The 18694-nt window shown below is 39.4% G+C and overlaps 1 protein-coding gene across 2 annotated transcripts in view; it reads right to left on the reverse strand.

Moving 5' to 3' along the window:
• Positions 1-18694, reverse strand: part of Ubr1 (ubiquitin protein ligase E3 component n-recognin 1) — a 125821-nt gene that overhangs the window by 50762 nt on the left and 56365 nt on the right. For both annotated transcript variants that reach the window (XM_040746131.1, XM_040746130.1), the window contains exons 18-25: positions 15533-15598; positions 15188-15289; positions 12988-13051; positions 9478-9602; positions 5300-5352; positions 3770-3872; positions 2634-2682; positions 1940-2094 (exon numbers count right to left, since the gene is read on the reverse strand). In XM_040746131.1, the coding sequence (XP_040602065.1) occupies positions 1940-2094; positions 2634-2682; positions 3770-3872; positions 5300-5352; positions 9478-9602; positions 12988-13051; positions 15188-15289; positions 15533-15598 (717 nt within the window). The remainder of the gene's footprint in view (positions 1-1939; positions 2095-2633; positions 2683-3769; positions 3873-5299; positions 5353-9477; positions 9603-12987; positions 13052-15187; positions 15290-15532; positions 15599-18694) is intronic.

The following is an 18694-nucleotide window of genomic DNA, read 5'->3' on the forward strand; positions in this document are numbered from 1 at the left end:
GAACCTACCACAAGCAAGGAAGCAAACGATCCATAAACAATATTCATCTTAGAGTTCTTTGTTAAACAAAACCCCCAACCAACCTCAATGTCTATTAATAAGAGAAAAGTTACATGTACAATAGTATACCTACATAATGAAATATGCATGCAATCAAGAATGACAAAGACCTTTATGTGTTTATGCTGGTATAGTTTCCAGGATATACAAAACATTAATAGTTCTTATCTCCTAAGTAAGACACTGGGAGATGTGGGAAAAATTTTAACTGGAGTTCAAATAAAGATTACAATACTGAATATAGTACTGCAAATATTCATCACTGTTACAAGTATTGAAATACAAATAGAGCATGAACCTACAGACCAATAATAACCAACAGAGGATGTAGGGGTGGAGAAAACTGAGCAGATATATATAGTTAAAGTTATCATAAAGGAGCAGGATTAAGTAATTTATTAATTAGTGGTTCCAAGAAGCCAGGTATGATGGCTAATAAGTATGATCTCAGTCCTCAGGATACTGAGGCCAGGAGGATTGCCACAAGTTTAAGGCTAGCCTAGGCATAAGGAGTTTCAGTCCACCCTGTGCTGTAGTATGTGACCCTGTTTCAATAACCAATAAACAGAAAAAGAAGTATGACTTAGTGGTAGAGGTCTTGTTCAATACATTCATGCTCCTGGGTTCATTCCCCAGCACCAACCATAACCAAACAAAATAAATAAATATATGTCTATAAAAAGCATGATGTAATTTCCCCTAGCACAACACAGCTGCTGATGCTTGATGGAAGAGAAGAACTGGGAAGACTTGGGAAAGCGAAGGGCCCAGGCCCTGTCTTCTATGCATGTGCTTTTTATGTATCTTTTTATTAGCTTTCTTTACTTTCTTCTACATTTCTGTGTCCATCATCTGTTGAGGAATATTCGATCACACAATGAACCCCAACTGTGCATTGGTTAATTAAATAAAATTAACTTTGGGTCAGAAGGCTGCATTGGCAACTAGTTGACAGAAAGTAATCATGGAGTATCAGAGGACATCCTGGAAAGCTAGAGACACAGGAAGTAGTAGGGTTTGGAGTGGTGCAACCTTTTCTCGTTTGGCAAAGCCGAAACACAGATCTTTTGGAAATGCCAACAAGGTATCTGTGATCCAGTCTCTCTGAGCTAGTAGGTTTTTTACACCAGTCTTTTTTATCTCAAGTCTTATTTATAAATAGAAAGAGATTAGTTAAAGCTACCTTTAGTGACAGCAACAGGACCGGTGCTGTAGGAACAGAAGTCCAGTCAGGCTTTGGCCAGCTACTAGAGGAATTGTGGAATTGCAATTGTTGGCTGCATTAGCAGTAGATTAAGGCACGGGCACTGTGCTTCAGTTAAAACAACAGTTGTTCATTCCTAGGCCTACCATGACAGAAGCCAGAGACTTCACAGGAGCAGGGGAAGGATAGCATAAGAAGGCCCACCTGTAGAGAAAGCTAGGGAATACCTGGAGAAGGGTCCAGGGGCCAGAAGGAAAGAAAAGATAGACAGGTGGTAAACAGGTAAAACTGGAACCTCCAGGGCACATACAAATTTGGCCCTGGCTGCCCAGCAATGGGATTCTACATATTCAGATGTTTGTTCAAGTCTTTCCAAGACCACTTAGGCTTGATGAATCCTCTTAGCTCTCATATCCTGGCTATTCATATCCTGTCCTGTCCTGTCCTTTCCTTTTCTTTTTCTTTTTTTTTTGAGTGTTTTAAATATAAATAGTTCCCAAGGATAGGAATGCTAAAAACATGAGAATGTACATTAAAGAAACTTAGGCCACAGTTAAACCATTTTAATGATTCCTAAGTATCACAGGTTTCTGATATGATTCTGACTAACATTAACCCAGGAATTGTGGTTCAGAGTCCACAAGAACTCAAAGAAAACACAGCAGGTAAACATACCATTTGAAGCATTCCTTCTGTCCACAAATTAGAATCTGTGTCTACAGCCCGCTCAAATATGGTCCTGAGAATGTACATCATGATGTCACAGTCGAGGAGGTTGATTACTCTGCTGAAAGCAGGACAGAATTCAGGAGGAGGTGGTGGTGGCAGTGCTGTTGGGAAAACAGAATAAATGGGAAAAGAGTCAACAGGTACATTTTTATTTGAACTACCTTAGCACACATAATTGTAAACATGAAAATTAATAGTTTAAATGCAAAATAACATGTGATTTCTTTCTTTTGCTTTAAAGCACTGAAAATATCAATTTCAAAGGAAATGTAAATTGCCATAACAGTCTCTGAAAACTCTACTTGCTAACAATTTAAAACACTATCATTCGCTGGGCGTTAGTGGCGCATGCCTTCAATCCCAGCACTCAGGAGGCAGAAGCAGGCGGATCTCTGTGAGTTCAAAAACAGCCTGGTATATAAGAGCTAGTCCAGGGCAGCCTACAAATCCACAGAGAAACTCTGTCTTGAAAAACAAAAAATAAAAATAAAAAATAAATAAAATACTATCATTCATGTTGGCCACATCATAATATATAAACACAAAGAAGTTCTTTGTATTTCTTTTAGTTGCCCCCCTTAAATCAACAAAAGAACCCACAGAAAAGTCAAAATGTGTCAGTTCAAAATATCAGTGTTACCTTCATCTTTATTTTCTTGTTTCCTCCTTTTCTTCTGCATATGTTCAGCCTATTAAAGAAAAATAACTATCATTACATACACTGCTTAGCAAACACAAAAGAAATGGAATACTGTTTGAAAACAAACAGATTGACATATTAATTAAAATACTTTATCTACTAATTTAAAAATACAATCAAAATATTACCTTAACTATAAACCAAATAACTGTCCTAGGGAAGGTCACTGTAAGATGAGTGAGGCTTGACTCTCATTAAGAAATTAGCCCTCAAGCGGTGAGATGACTCAGCCAGTAAAGGGTGCCTGCCACCAAGTAACACTTGGGTCCCAAGTGATAGAAGGAGTAAACAGACTTCTACATGTACACCAACACCCCAAAAATTAAATGTAACGAATTTAAAAAAAGAGTTTAGACTGTTCTTTTAGTCAGAAAGGCTTCCTAATTTCTATTCTGTACAAGGATCTACAAAACAGTGTGTAATTTTATCTTTATTCATTATTTATTTTATTAAATGAACACTTCTGTGTTAGACTCCATTGCTGGTACCAGACATTATGACTTAATGGGCAGCAGCATCTTGCTCAGCTCATACCTGGATTCAGATGGTAATGGAGAGGAAGCCATGGTAGAGTAGAGCATTTCCCACAATAGCAGCAAACAAGACAATGCTGGTAGCAAACAACTTTCTCCTTCCCCCACTTTTGTAAATTATTCAACTTCAGTAAAGGTGAACAAAACCACCCATCACCTAAACCAAGTGATCACTTATCCTTCTAGGACCAACAGAAACTATGTACTGATATTCTGCAGAATAGTCACTGTTGTGAAAGACGAATGAATGGGGGAGGGAAGAAATGAGGGAGGGAAGAAGGAAGAAGGAAAACGGAAGGAAGGAAGGATTTTAAAGAAATAAGTGAAGCATGTGACTGTGAAATGGATGATGCATCCCTGAACCATCTTCTCCTGTAACAACTATAAAGGATATTTTTGGTATAGTCAAGAAAATCTAAATATTGTCTACACACTAGATTGCCGATGTTCTTGGACGAGTTAACACCTCTATCAATGAGAGCCATCATGAAAAGCATACAGTAGGACTTCAGGTTTATTTACTGAAAAGGATATTTTTCCTACCTTGCTATGCTGTGTTTTAGAATAATGGTAAAAGTATGTATTGAAGTCTTTCAGTGATTCATCTTTCAGTTCATAAACTCCATGGCCTGATACACCTGGTTTCCTAAAGCAACAGAAAATACGGAGATAAACAGCAAGTTTTACTTTTGTTTTGTTTTCACAATATTGAAAACAAAGTAAAAATCTAAAATCTAATCTAAAACTCAAGATTCCTAAAAATCTGTATCTCAGAAATGATCAATTTAGTTGCTACTGTAAAACAAAAAATATACATTGAATACAAAGTACTGACATTGTACTCAATAGTTAGGAAATTCAAACAAATTTGGGAAGTTTGCATTCTGTTAGCTGAACCTGAGAGTGTGCCCTACTTAGTTGGTTGATGAATAAAACACTGTGGCCAATGAGGCAGGAAGATAGGCGGGACTAGGACAAGGAGAATTCTGGGAAAGGTAGGCAAAGAAGGCCCGCCAGAACAGTCAACATGTAAGCCAACAAAAGAGTTAGAGGTCTAGACCCTTCTCTGATAAGATAAGACCACATAGAAATACTTAGATTAAAAGAAATGGGTTAATAATTAAGACAGAGCTATCCAATAAGAAGCCCTAGTCATTCGCCAACAGTTTCACAAATAATATAACATCCGTGTGTTTCTTTGGGGTTGACAAGGGCTGTGGGGCCAGCTGGGACAGAAAGCTCATATTACAACTTAGAGTCCCATATTTCTTTTATAGCTTCTGGGTTTAAAGGTACTTGTTAAACTATGGTAAATGATTTAGGATCAAATCTCAAATGGTAGAGAGACATACATCATTAATAGCAAACTGTTTATTATAACAATAGTGTGGAATCCTCTATTAAGCATGGTAATAGGAAAAACACCAAGCTAAAAGAGTATAGCATATTTGCTATGAACATTTAGCATCTTTGAGTTCTGTCTAAATCTTAAGTTAAAAATATCATTGACCACTGCTAATAGAGGGGGAAAAATTCACATGCTATTTTATAAGTTATTTAAAACTAGTAGCATTGTCCTAAACAAAATACCATCACAACTTAAAACACATTATTAGTATCAATTTTCCAAATGTCGAGAATTAATCCAATTAACATTTTCACTTTACAAACCACAAAGAATGAAAGAACTATAAAATACACTTAACTCTGGAGAAAAATCTAAGATTAGCTATAAAATAAAAATTTATAAAACAATGAATTCATAGCTTCAAATTATTGGAAAAGAGTTATCAGATAGTCTTACTACTTTATTGTCTAAATCACTCAGACAAATTTCTCATTTACTCACCAAAGACTGACCCTCGTTGCATCAACAAACACATTTAATTATTTCATCATTAAACACAATCAGTTGTGCCTAGTGCCTCCCTCATTCTCAGCCCTCTCTGCTGCACTGTATTCTCACTCCTGTGAGGTCTACAGAAAAGTTCAGATGTTCTACAAAGTATCAGACTATAAAAATAAAGACCAGTCTACCTCTCAGACTAAGCATAAATATTAAAAAACACTTACTTAAATGTGGCCACTTTGTTTATGACATTCTCTAAGCCAGTTTCGTTATTTTCCTGTTGAAACAACATTTTTGTCATTGTTACCTTCAGGCAATGAATTTTCCTTTCCTACTGTGAACTGAAATACATTTTAAACGTCATTTCTAAAGCACTAGATACACAATAAATTAAAAGATTAATTGCAGTATTTTTTAAAACTACATATGGCACCAATATGTTACAGGGAACTGATTTCTGCTTTTGCTAATTAGCACCAACTTTTCCTCAAAAAAAAAACAGTAGTATTTTTATGAAGTCATTTACAATGATAATTAAGCTACTACATTACATTTACAGCTACCTATGATCTGTAAAAATTAAGAAATTTTCTGGATAGTGGTGTTGCATGCCTTTAATCCCAGTGTTTGGAAGGCAGAGGCAGGCAGATTTCTGTGAGTTCGAGGCCAGCATGGTACACAGAGCAAGTGCTGGGAGAGGATTCAAAGGTGCACAGAGAAACAGTCTCTAAAAAACAAACAAAAAATCCACTGACAGAGAGTCTGAGAAACAGGAAAGAACCTAGAGAGAGCAGATCATGGGGGAACAGGAAGGTTGAATGTGGGGTAGAATAGGGGGAAGAGGGAATCACAGGTTAGAAGACAGATCTGGCACCAGTGAGACCTCTAGTGATCTAAAGGGATGACACCAATTGGCAAGCTAAGCAATAGTGGAGAGACCACCTTAAATGCCCATTCCTGATAACGAACTTGATGTCTATAACCATCCTAGAACCTTCATCCAGTGACTGATGGAAGCAGAGGCAAACACCCACAGTTAAACACTGAACTGAACCCATGGAACACAGTGACAGATAGAGAGGAGCGATGAGCAAATCGGCAAAGAATGGGCTGGCAAAACCAGCAGAGACAGCTGATCTGAACAGGGGAGAGCTCTTGGACCCCAGACCAACAACTGGGAGGCCAGCATGGGGCTGGTCTAGAGCCCCTGAGTATGAGAGTCAGTAAGGAGGCCTGGGCAACCTATGGGGCCCTAGGCAGTAGATCAGTGTTTATCCCTGGCATACAAACGGACTTCGTGTGTCCATAACACAAAGAGGGATGCTCTCTCAGCCTGGACTCTTAGGGGAGTGCCTGGACCCTGCTCTGAGTGAAATGACAGACTCCAGATATCCCTTATGTGGAAGGAAGTGGCAATAGGGTAGGAGGCTGGGGGGGGATGGTGGAGGGGTGCGGGAGGAGGGGAGGGAGAGGGAACTGGGATTGACATGTGAAGCAAGCTATTTAAAATTAAAATAAAAAAGTAAGAAATTTGACCTCTTTTTCAAAGTTTATTTTGGGTGGCAAGATGACTCAATGGGTAGAGGTGCCTCCTGCCAAGTTTGATGAACTGAGTTTAATCCCTGGGACCTGCACAGTAAACAGAGAATTGATCCCTGCAAGTTGTCCTCTAATCTCTGAAGGAGGCACATGAGTACTGTAACACACCACGCATGTGTGCACACACGCACGCACACACACATGTGATGGGAGACATCATTCTGAAATCTGTCTCTTATTGGTTGTTGAATAAAGCACTATTGGCCAATAGGGAAGTAAGATAGGTGGGACTAGGAGTCAAGCAGGATTCTAAGAGGGAGTCATCATGTAGCTGCCATAGGGGTAAGAAGTCTGAACCCTTTTCTCCAGTAAGAGAAATACTTAGATTAACAATTATGGAGTAAATACTTAAGTCAGAGCTAGCCAGTAAGAAACAAGCATGGCCAACAGCTTCATAATTAATACAGTGGCTTGCGTGTTATTTGGGGACCATAACGTGGCAGAGCCCAGGTGACTGACTGGTGGGGAAAAACCAAAGCGCCTGGCAAGAAAAAGGCTTCACTCAACACGTACACACAGGCATACATGAAACACAAGAAACACAAACAAGATTTTAAATATTTACTTATTTAGTTTTAAAGAGATGGAGTCTCACTATGTTGCTCAGGCTGGCCCTAACCTCCTTAGCCTTAGCTGCCAAAGTAACTGGGACTATATTAAGACATATGCCACCATATCTACTGAACCTCCTTTTAAAAACAATTTACTTGAGAGTAAGCAGCAAAGTGAGAGAATGACCTTGAACATTTTGCTTCTAAGTATGTTGTATATATGTATCACCAGTCATATATGAAATTACTTTAGGTGTAATAGATACTTTTAGAATTTTCTTATTTTAAAAGCTTTTAAGGGAAAATTACTTTGACCATCAAAACTATTATTGCACAAATATTACTGCTTAAGACATACTAAGGAAAATTGAAATTTGATATTTAAAAGGCATTAATCATGAAATTAATAGATGCATATACAAAAATTACAAAAGCAACATTCTAAATAGCTATAGTTTGATAACTAGTTGACAATGAAACTGGGAAAAACTGCAAATAATTTGAGGTGGAGAGGAAGAAAATACTTAGTGAAAGCATATCCTATTTTATGTATGTAAGTCTTGACAACACAGGTAAGTTTAATTCCTTATTAATAATCATTTTCTAAGGCTGTGCAGGTAGCTCTATGGGTAAGAGTGTTTTACTATGCTCTCCTGATATCCATGATTATCCTGGACCCAGGCTTGGGAACCCACAGAAAAGCCACATGCAATGGCTCACAAATGTAATCCCAGCATTCCCGTGGTAAGATGAGAGGCAGCAGAAGAATCACCAGAAAGCTCATGTAGGCAGCATGATATCCACATGCATGTCATGGCATGTGTACACTTCTACTTTCACTCACACATATACAAACAAAAACTTAGACAAAATAATCATTGTTCTAGTTCATACTCAAATCTCAGAAGAGGAAAAAATAATGAGAATCGTAGCGTTAGGACAATTGTACCAATAACTGTACATTCTAAAGAATAAACAGCACTGTGGTGCAGACACATTTCACCTCACAGACCTCTATTTAGAGAGCAGAATGATATGCTGTCCCGCCACATTTGTGTTTTTCTTGCTCTGTCTCTTTCTCTTTCTTCTATCTCCATCCTTCCTCACTTTGCTTCACAGGGTGTTGCTCTATAGCTCCAGACAGTCTAGAACTCCAGAGTGCTGGGATTACAAGCATATGCCACAGTGTGTAACCTACATACATCTTGATTTTTTTCCCCTTTTCCTTCTTTCTTTTCACATAATACTTGTACATATTTATGGAACATATCACAATAGTTTCCCACATGTATGCAATGTATAACTATTAAATCAGGGTAACTGGAATTATCAAGTTCTCAAATATTTTTCAGTTCTATGTGTTGGAAAACTTTGGACTCTCCTTTTTCTAGTTATTTTGAAATATATCACTTGTTTGCCAAGTACAGAACACTAGAACTTACTATTCCTACCTAATTGCACTTTGCTACCCATTGTCTAATCTCTATCTGATCTCCGTGACACCCTTAGTTTCTAGTGACCACCATTCTGCTTTCTTCTTCTAGGATCAGCTTTTTTGTAGGATGCTTCCATTCATCTTCCTTTACTTTTTCATTCACAGAAAGCAGGCTTGCAAAATACTGCAATTGCTCCCCTGGTGTTTCCTAGTCTCCATACCATTTTATATAATAAAATCTTACTGTTTGTTTTCTGACATGCTTCCCAGAAGATCCACATTAACACATTGCTCCCACAGTCTCAAATTTTCAGATTCAACTTTGACTTCCTCTGCCAAAATTTTATTTTAAAGTAAACAAAAATTTAAGAGCATGTCACTAAAACTAAAGCTTATGATATGACTAAAAACTGAAGGTTAATTTGGTTTACAACTGTAAGATAAAAATACGGGTCATTTTGCTTAGTAAATTTTCCTGAAATTTGAAGTCAACTTCCAATTAAAAAAGAAAGAAAAACAGAAAACAATCAAACCAAATGACAATAAAAATCCAAACTTCTCCAATCTTGAGAAGAGGGACTGAAAAGTAAATTTAGGGACTAGAGAGATGGCTCAGTCCTTACCGGGGCCCTGGGTTCAGTTCCCAGTGCCCACATGCTGGCTCAAAACTGTCCATTGCTCCAGTTCCAGAGGATCCAACACCCTCTAGGAACACCAGGTACACATGTGTACACTTGGAAACATGCAGGCAAAACTTCCACATACATAAAATAAAAAATTTACATAAGAAAAATTTTAGAAAGAGAAGTAGACTTACATTCTCAGGTAGGTTTCTGGCAATGGCACTGTGTGGCATGGGCTCGATGCAAAGCAAGTGAGTAATCTCTCTCATTATGACTTCCTCTTTAGTAACATTCCCCACTCCAGGTACATAGCGTTCTCCTAATACAATAAAAAACAAAAGCAGAAAAATTCATGCGTTTCTATTTAAGTTTTGTTCTAACAGATATACTTACACCCAGAACACTGCACCAAATTAGATTTACAACAGACAAAAATCATTTCAATATTTTTCCAAATCAAACAATAAACTATTTGTTGAAAGAGAAAAATCATTCGGAATCCAGCCCTTATTTTAACTTACTGTAACCCAAAACTGGGAAGCTGAGAAGGAGAATCGCAAACTGAAAGGCTAGTCTGGGTCACTCAACAAGGCCAGATTTCTAAAATAAAGTCAAGAGATTGGAGAGGTGGCTCAGTAGGTACCAGCATGTTCTTCTCTTGCAGAGGACCCAAGTTCTACTCCTCGAGGCTCTACCGGACATTCACAACTGCCTATTAATCCAGCTCCATGGGATCTAGTGCCTCTGGACTCAAAAGGCACCTACACTCACATGCACATACCAACTTCCTACATTAAAAATAAGTGAAAAAAATAATAAATCGTTAAGGTCACCCACGTTGGCACATACTTTTAACACCAGCACACAGGAGGCAGAAGCAGGCAGATCTCTATGAGCTGGAGGCAAGCCTGGTCTACATACTGAGTTCCAGGTAAGCCAGAGTTACATAGTTAAGACCCTGTCTCAAAAAGAAAAAGAAAACGGCAAAAACAAAAAACAAAACACCCAAAAACCAAAAAACCCAAACACTAAAATCAAATCAAATCAAACTACAAGAAAGCAAAAACGGGCTGGAGCCGGGCGGTGGTGGCACACGCCTTTTATCCCAGCACTCGGGAGGCAGAGGCAGGCGGATCTCTGTGAGTTCGAGGCTGGGCTGGACCGATAGCCTCCAAAACAATACAGAGAAACCCTGTCTCGAAAAACCGAAAAAAAAAAAAAAAAGGGCTGAAAAGACGGCCCAGAGACTAAGACCTCTTGTTGCACAATCATTAAGAGTAGAGTTTGGATCCCAGTATGTGTATAACACGCCAGTGGCTCACAAACACCAGCTCTAAGGGATCTGATGCCCTCTTCTATTTTCCACAAGCAGACACACGTGTCTATACACTCAGACATACAGACAACCACATACACATAGGCAGAGGCAGAGGATAAATACAAAAAGAACAAAATGAAAACTGAAAAATAAAAGTAATGGCTTACATGATATAACAATATTATATATCAAGCCCAGGGGTCACACATGCTAGGCACATACTCTACCACTGAGCTAGCTACATCCCCAGGCCCAGGTCCAGTTTACAAACACATAAACAAACAAACAAAAAAAACCCTGTCAAATAGAGATTAGAAATAGCTATATTAATGTTAATAAAATCTAATTCCCACTGCGTCAAGACTTAAAACATTTGAACATATGGCACCCCTATTTTTATTACATTTTTAGTGTATATTTGTACTAATATATATTATATAAGTGTTTAGGTATATGAGTATGTGCATATGCAATTGTGTGTGTGTGTGTGTGTGTGTGTGTGTGTGTGTGTGTGTGTGTGTGTGTGTGTGTGTGTACATGAGCAGGCCAGAAATCAACATCAGGGGTCTTCATTGGGGCTTCCTGCTCTTCACCTTATTTCTAAGACAGGTACTGTCAAACCTGCTCTTTAGGGATCCTCCTGTCCTGTCCTCAGTGCTGGGACTACAGGTGTGTGCCGCCTCCCTCCCTAGCTTTTACATGCATACTGGAGATTGAATTCAGGTCTTCATGCCTGCACAGTAGGCATTTTACCAATGTGAGCTACTTCTCTGGTCCTACTGAAATCTTCATTGACACACATTCATTAACATAGTATTGGGTTTCACAAGGATAATTTCTTTCAGCTGTATTATGTGTTCTGACTATCCAACTCCCATACTATCCTATTTCCCTCCCACTAGTCTCTTCCATTCATCCCCCTACATTCTGCCTTCATGACCTGTATGTTCACCACTAGTTTTCAACACTGTAACATCTATACAAAGACCTATGACATCTGTAAGAGATCCTTTTAGATATTCTCTAAATCAGACACATTCCACAAAGAATGTTAAGTGATTTGCTTCTAATAACTTATTTTCATGTTAGTAAATTTTATAATTTAATTTATAATTTTCATGTGCATATATATTTTACCAAAAGGGTATCCTGCAGGATCACAGTCCCAGAAGCAACCTTAGAGTAGGTTCCTTTCACACTGTATGGATTAGGAATCTGAAACTCAAAGATTATATAGCATTCTCTTAATATCTGAAAGCTGAGACTCCATCATCCAACTCCTAATCCAAATATTTTCTGCTCATTTATATTTTCCCATTGTAAACTGGAAAAGGGCTGGGAAGATGGATCACTGGTTAAGAGCCTTTGCTGTTCTTGCAGAGGAGCCAAGTTTTGTCCCCAGCACCCACATGGTGGCTCACAAACATCTTTCTCACTCTACTATTTACAGAGTAATTTACAAGAATGACATGATAAAAACAGTTAGCTTAGGCCCAGAATACATTTAAATTTCATGTATACATGTAAACATTATCACTAAATAAGTAGATTAATAATAACCTAGACTGATAGGAATTCACAAAGACTTAAATGGCATCCAGGGAACCTGCACGGGACTGACCTAGTGACAGTTGTATAGCTTGATCTTCTTGTGGGAATCCTAACAATGGGATCAGGGCTGTCTTTGACTCTTCTGCTGGCTTTTGGGACTCTATTCCCCATACTGGGTTGCCTTATGCCCCCTTAATACAACTTGATATGCCATGTTTGTTGATGTCCATGGAAGGTCTGCCCTTTTCTGAACAGAAATGGAGAGGAGAGAATTGGAGGGGTGGGTGACTGGGAGGAGAAGAGGGAGGAGAAACTGCAGTCAGGATGTAAAATAAATAAGTAAAAATTTAAAAAAAAATCTGTTTCTAGTCAGGCATGTACCTCAAACTTCAAAGTACAACAATTAAATTAAGAGATTACTAGGGGTATAGTTTAGGGGTAGAGCACTTGCCTAACATGTGAAAGGCCCTGGGTTAGATCTCCAATAAACATGCAAGGTTCATTTTTTTTTTTAAAGAGAACTTCTAAATCTATTCATCACACTGGTCACATTAATCTCTGACATTTTATGTAGCATTTGGGATAGAAGACAATTATCAATTATATTTTATTAACATTCTCTAAAAAGTAAATATTTCATTTCAAAACATTTTGTGGGCTGGGGAGATGGCTCAGCTGTTAAGAGCACTGGCTTCTCATCCAGAGAGGTCCCAGGTTCAATTCCCACCACTCACATGGAAGCTCACAACTGTCTGTAACTCCAAGATCTGACACCCTCACACAAGCATACATTCAGGCGAAACACCAATTTACATAAAATAAAAATTAATCTTACCCACAATATAGATGAGGACCTGAAGCATTTCTTCTATTAATGTATTATACTGTTTAATCAAATCCTATAGAAATTAAAACAAAATAGTTACATAAGAATACAAAACTCTATCAAATCTGTAGCTCTTGATTCAACTCATGGCCCATCTAGTCTAGAGTTTTCTTTAGAGAACAGCAATAAGTAGGTGCCAAAAGTCCCACTTGACATATACTCAATAACAGCTGTTAAAAACTGCCATTCTTTCTTATCATGATCTCTACATCATTATTTGTCCTAAATCAACAAATTCTAATGTTTTCCTTTCTCTACTATTAGCTTCTTTCTTACCAAGAGAGTAAGAAAGTGGCTTAAAATAGATGCCCTAGGTGTTGTAATTTTAAAAAGCAGATCAAAGAGAGAGAAAGACACTATGTGACAGAGTTCAAGTGGAGGGGTGTTTTATTAAGGGAAAAGGATTGTAAAAAGGGGAAAGGGAAGGAGGGAAATCAGCGGGAGAAGGAAAGAGAGGCACACAGAGAAACAGAGAGAGAGACAGAGACAGAGAGTGAGGGAAGGAAGACAGAGAGGGGGAGGGAGGAACAGACAGAGAGAGAGGGAGAGAAAGAGAGAGAGGGATGGGAAGTGTACAGGGCCCTTTAAAAGGTAACATAGTGAACAGGCACAGGTGGTGCTCTTAGTGGCAGCAGCTGAGGGTGTATCTTGTTAGAACTCCAAAGGCAGGCCAGTACAGATGCCTGAATACTAACACTAGGTCTGGTAAGACTACTGTTTCCTAAAACATAATTTAAGTTCTACTGACAAAATTTTCACTAAGTATAAATGACTAAAAAATTTTTTCTATACCTTATTCTTTGGGTCTTTGTAGGTGACTTCTAAGTTAGAAGACTAAAGCAATGGAATTTAATAAATTTAAAATAGTCAGTGTTGCTGGGTGGTAGTGGTACACTTTAATCTTAGCACACAGGAGGCAGAGACAGGTAGATCTCTGAATTCGAGGCCAGCCTGGTCTTAGAGTGAGTTCCTGGATACTTGGGCTACACAGAGAAATCCTGTCTTGAAAAAACAAAAACAAAAAACAAAAAAGCCAGAGTTACTTTAAAAGCTAGTACTTCAAAGATTAAAATAATACAAAGGTGCTGGGCGGTGGTGGCGCAAGCCTTTAATCCCAGCACTCGGTAGGCAGAGGCAGGCAGATCTCTGTGAGTTCGAGGCCGGGCTGGACCGACAGCCTCCAAAACAATACAGAGAAACCCTGTCTCGTAAAACCAAAAAGAAAAAAAAAATAATAATACAAAGGTGATATTAAAAATCCCATGCTAAGCCGGGCGTTGGTGGGGCACGCCTTTAATCCCAGCACTCGGGAGGCAGAGGCAGGCGGATCTCTGTGAGTTCGAGGCCAGCCTGGTCTACAAAGTGAGTTCCGGGACAGCCTCCAAAGCCACAGAGAAACCCTGTCTCAAAAAACCAAAAAAAAAAAAAAAAAAAAAAAAAATCCCATGCTAGCCAGGCATTGGTGGTGCATACCTGTAATCTCAGCACTTGGGAGACAGAGGTAGGAGAATCACAAGTTTGAGGTCAGCCTGGGCTACACATCAATCAATCAGTCAATCAATCAATCAATCAATCAATAAACAAATGCAAAATACTTGGTACTTTATTTTCTGAAGGCAGTATATTAAATGACATTTCTTTTCTTTCTTGATCTATATAGAGCCTAAGTTTTCTAGAGTGAAAAGGAAATGTGTATGTTTGTGTATTTGTACATTCTATGTGCACACATGTTTGGAGATATAGTTGTTCCAGAGTATGGGGTGCACTATAGTTCCTAGATATCTAGGACATACCAATCATGGCACTAGAGGATTTTCAAGTTCCTTATAAAATGACGTAGTACCCATGTATGATCTATACACATCACACCACATACTTTAAAAGCACTTCTAGATTACTTATAATACCTACTACAAATGTAAATGTCATCTAAATAGTCATTGTATAGCACTGTTTGAGGGAAAATTTTACACATTAGTATAGACACAATCTAAAAAATATCTGATCCCTAGTATGACGTATCTATATATGCAGAATCCAGATATGAAAAGCAAACTGTATATATAAAAAATATGCTTTTAAAATATAAGTAAAATAGTGACAATGATATTTCCTTTGGCAATAACTCACACCAATCTCCACTGCTTACCTGATCTTTTGTGGCTATGGTCTTGTTAAAAGCATCAGCAAGTTCATACCTCTGAAGTACCAGTAACAAGAACTTGTTGGGATCCATCATAGATGCTCCAATCTATGAAAGAAACTAAGTGTCACATTTCTGTGTGTTAAATGGAGGAACACTTGTCTCTAGTAGTCCCTTCAGAAAATTACAAAAATAATTTTGCAGAAGATAATAGGTTGCCCATTCTATTTTTATGCTGCCATGTTCAGTTAATGGTGAGAAAAACAAGTTAAAAACAGTATTTCTTCTTATTTAAAAAGAAAAATTAAAAGAGGAAAGGAAAATCTAATGGAGAGAAACTTAAACAGGTACCTGAAGCATGATGATATCTTTATCATACATTTCTTCCCTGCACTTAACATCCTGGTAATAAAAAACCTGTAAAAATAAATGGTAGACAGACTCTAAAGGAATTTATTTGAAACAAAACTCTTCTTTGCCATGTATTACATCTGTTTACATGGGAATGGGAGAGAGAGAAAGAGAGAGAGAGAGAGAGAGAGAGAGAGAGAGAGAGAGAGAGAGAGACAGAGAGACAGAGAGACAGAGAGACAGAGAGACAGAGAGAGAGTGTGTGTGTGTGTGCGCGTGTGTGCATGTGTGTGTGTGTGCGCGCGTGCGCGCACTCGCACACACTACCACCTGTGGTCATTTTGGTGTCCAAGGGCCATGCTGCTACATGGGGTCATGATAACATTTGAGCCTCAGCTGCTGCGGGGAGGGAAGGACTATGCCTGGGTCCATGGTCCTGCAGCAGCCAGGGTCTGTGGTGATGTCATGAGGATGGCTGGGGTCTGGTCAGATACCTGAGTGCATGTCGGTGTCTGAGGGCCATGCCAATCTGGATGGCCCGTAGTGCCACCCAGGGCCATGGTGATGCCTAGCATGGGGCCATGTCTGGGTCCATGGTCCTACCACAGCCATGATCTGGGTTGATATCTGTGGCTCCTGATACCACCGAAACTGTGAAATACCTGGGGTATGGGCTGTCACCTGAGGCCAGGTGGGGATCTGAGGGCCATGCTGCAGCTAGGGCCATGCTGATCTGAGTAGCCTGCGCTGCAACCTGGGGCCATGGTGATATTCAAGCCGAGGCTGCTGATAGGAACTATGTCTGGGTCCAAGATCATACCACAGTTGGGGTCTGTGTTGATATCCATGGCATACATGGGGGGGGCATATATTTTGGAAATCTATTCCACCCTGTCATGATATCAGGAGAGCCCAGAATTTCTATTGTCTTTTAGATGTCAGCTAATAGCTGCTGGAAGTCCTAGCCTCAATGGAGAATGACTCCTATCTAAATAACAAAAGACTTGGGACAAGGGCCAGTCTACACCCACTCTGAAGGCTAGTGAGACATGCTGGTGTGGGATGCCTGAAGGCTTAAGCACTTGCTGCAAAGGAGTGTCTCAAGGATTAAGGAAAATAACTGCTATCAGCCCCTTATACATGATAATAGATGTCTTCTACCATTGCCCCCACTTTTGGAAGGTTACTTAAGATGATGCATCAATAAACTGCGGCCTTCAGTATTAAGTGGTTGCCCCTCAAGTTATGATCAGATGTCTCTGTCTTTTCTTTAATGTCATTGGATATCCAGCTTTCCCTCATCCACACTCCCCCACTTAGGGTAGGACCTCGGTTTATTCGGCTGGTTCTGATCGCAGCCCCAAAGACATCAGTCCACAATACTTACGGTGCCACCAAAGGCCACATGGATGACCAGAGTCTAATTTTGGTGTCTGAGGGCCATTCCACCACTAATGTGGGTGGCCTGTACAGCCACACAGGGCCATGGTGTTGTCCAGCTCGAGCCGCTGCCTAGGGCTGTGTCTGGGACTGTGGCCCAGCAACAACCAGGATCTGAGTTGATGTTGTGACTCATTACCACCGAGGGCTGTGAGGATGCCCGGGGTCTGGACAGCTACCTGAGATCGTATTGGTGTTCAAGGGACTTGCTGCTGGACAGGCCAGTGATCTGAGTAGCCTGTGCTGCCACCAGAGCCATGGTGATGTATGGGCCTGAGATGCTGCCAAGGGCCATGTCTGGGTCCGTGGTCCTGCTGAAGCTGGGGTCTGGTGCTGACAGCCTTTATTACAGAAGTAGCTATTACTATTCAAGATATCAACCCACCAGAATTAACTTCTGATGGAGAAATGTGCCTGGCAAAGCCTGCAAGAAATACAGACTCCAGAATATCTGTTGGTTCTGCCTATAATTTTAAACGTGCTAATTGCATTCTTTCACTAGCCTGTATATATGTGGTGTGTGCCTCATAAATACATTCACGACCTACTGGGCATTTTTATATGTGGATTGGCAAGAAGATGGCTCTTCCTTAGCTGTATTGTCTAGTTGGTATTAATAATGCTAGCCTATACAGAGTTTTGATTAATAAAACAAATACAAAGAGATGCTGCCCAAGTCAGGAGTTACAAGTTTCCACTAAGAGCTGTCCTAGAGTACAGCTTAAGAAAACAGCTATAATTTTCACAGTTTCCAAGACAGCTGTACACCGTAAATTGATATAAAACTTTAAAGTAGCTTATAGATCAGTCTAGGTGGTTTGCTAATTGGATCTTACGATAAACTATTACCAAAGGAATACAATCTTATTTACTAGGACATGTAGTCAGCTGTGTGATTTGTTGAGCCAAGATAAATAGTACAAAGTAACCTAACTGCAGTGCCAGGGACAGTAATTAACTCTTTGCATGGATTTCTAGTCTCAGTTTTATGGCCTTCATTCAGATACCATAGGATAAGATTCCCTAATTGGCCATGGCTAGCTATAAAATATAAATTTAATAGCCCCAAAAAAGAGTTCTATGGTCAAGGGTTACACTCAAGATAGAAAAATACATTTTAAGATTATGTATTTAATGTCACTGTGTCTTGGAGAGTGCTGAATGGGCTCCTCTGCCACCCCCATCACACCACCTCCATGCCCTCATCCCAGTCCTGCCCTTGCAGCTCCTGCCCCTGCAGCGCACACGGCTGCATTCTCTGAGGACCCATTTCTTTGCTTGTTTGTCTGTTTAATATTCATTTATTTGTTTATTGTGCTTTGGGGTTTGCCTGCATGTATGTCTGCATGAAGGTGTCAGATCCCCTGGAACTGGAGTTCAGACAATTTGTGAGTTGCCATGTGGGTGCTGGGAATTGAATCCCAATCCTTAGGAAAAGCAATCAGTGCTCTTAATCACTGCCTTGAGGACACGTTTGTAAACAAGTCCCCAATCTGAGAAAGCCTAGCCTTTATGACCACTAACCACAAAATATTTAAGATGTTTTTATACACTCAAAATTACAGGATATAATACACAATTTCCTTATTTCTCTTACTAGTTTAGTTATATAAGGTTACCTCAATAGATAAGATAGCAAAAAAAGACTCCTTTTGCAGCTGCAATTTGTAGCTCACTAGTTAGGGAGTTGGCTTTAAAAAAGTGCTCTTTTCTTACTGCCTG

The sequence above is a fragment of the Mesocricetus auratus genome, unplaced genomic scaffold, assembly GCF_017639785.1.
Source record: "Mesocricetus auratus isolate SY011 unplaced genomic scaffold, BCM_Maur_2.0 Super-Scaffold_100004, whole genome shotgun sequence".
Classification (NCBI taxonomy): Eukaryota; Metazoa; Chordata; class Mammalia; order Rodentia; family Cricetidae; genus Mesocricetus; species Mesocricetus auratus.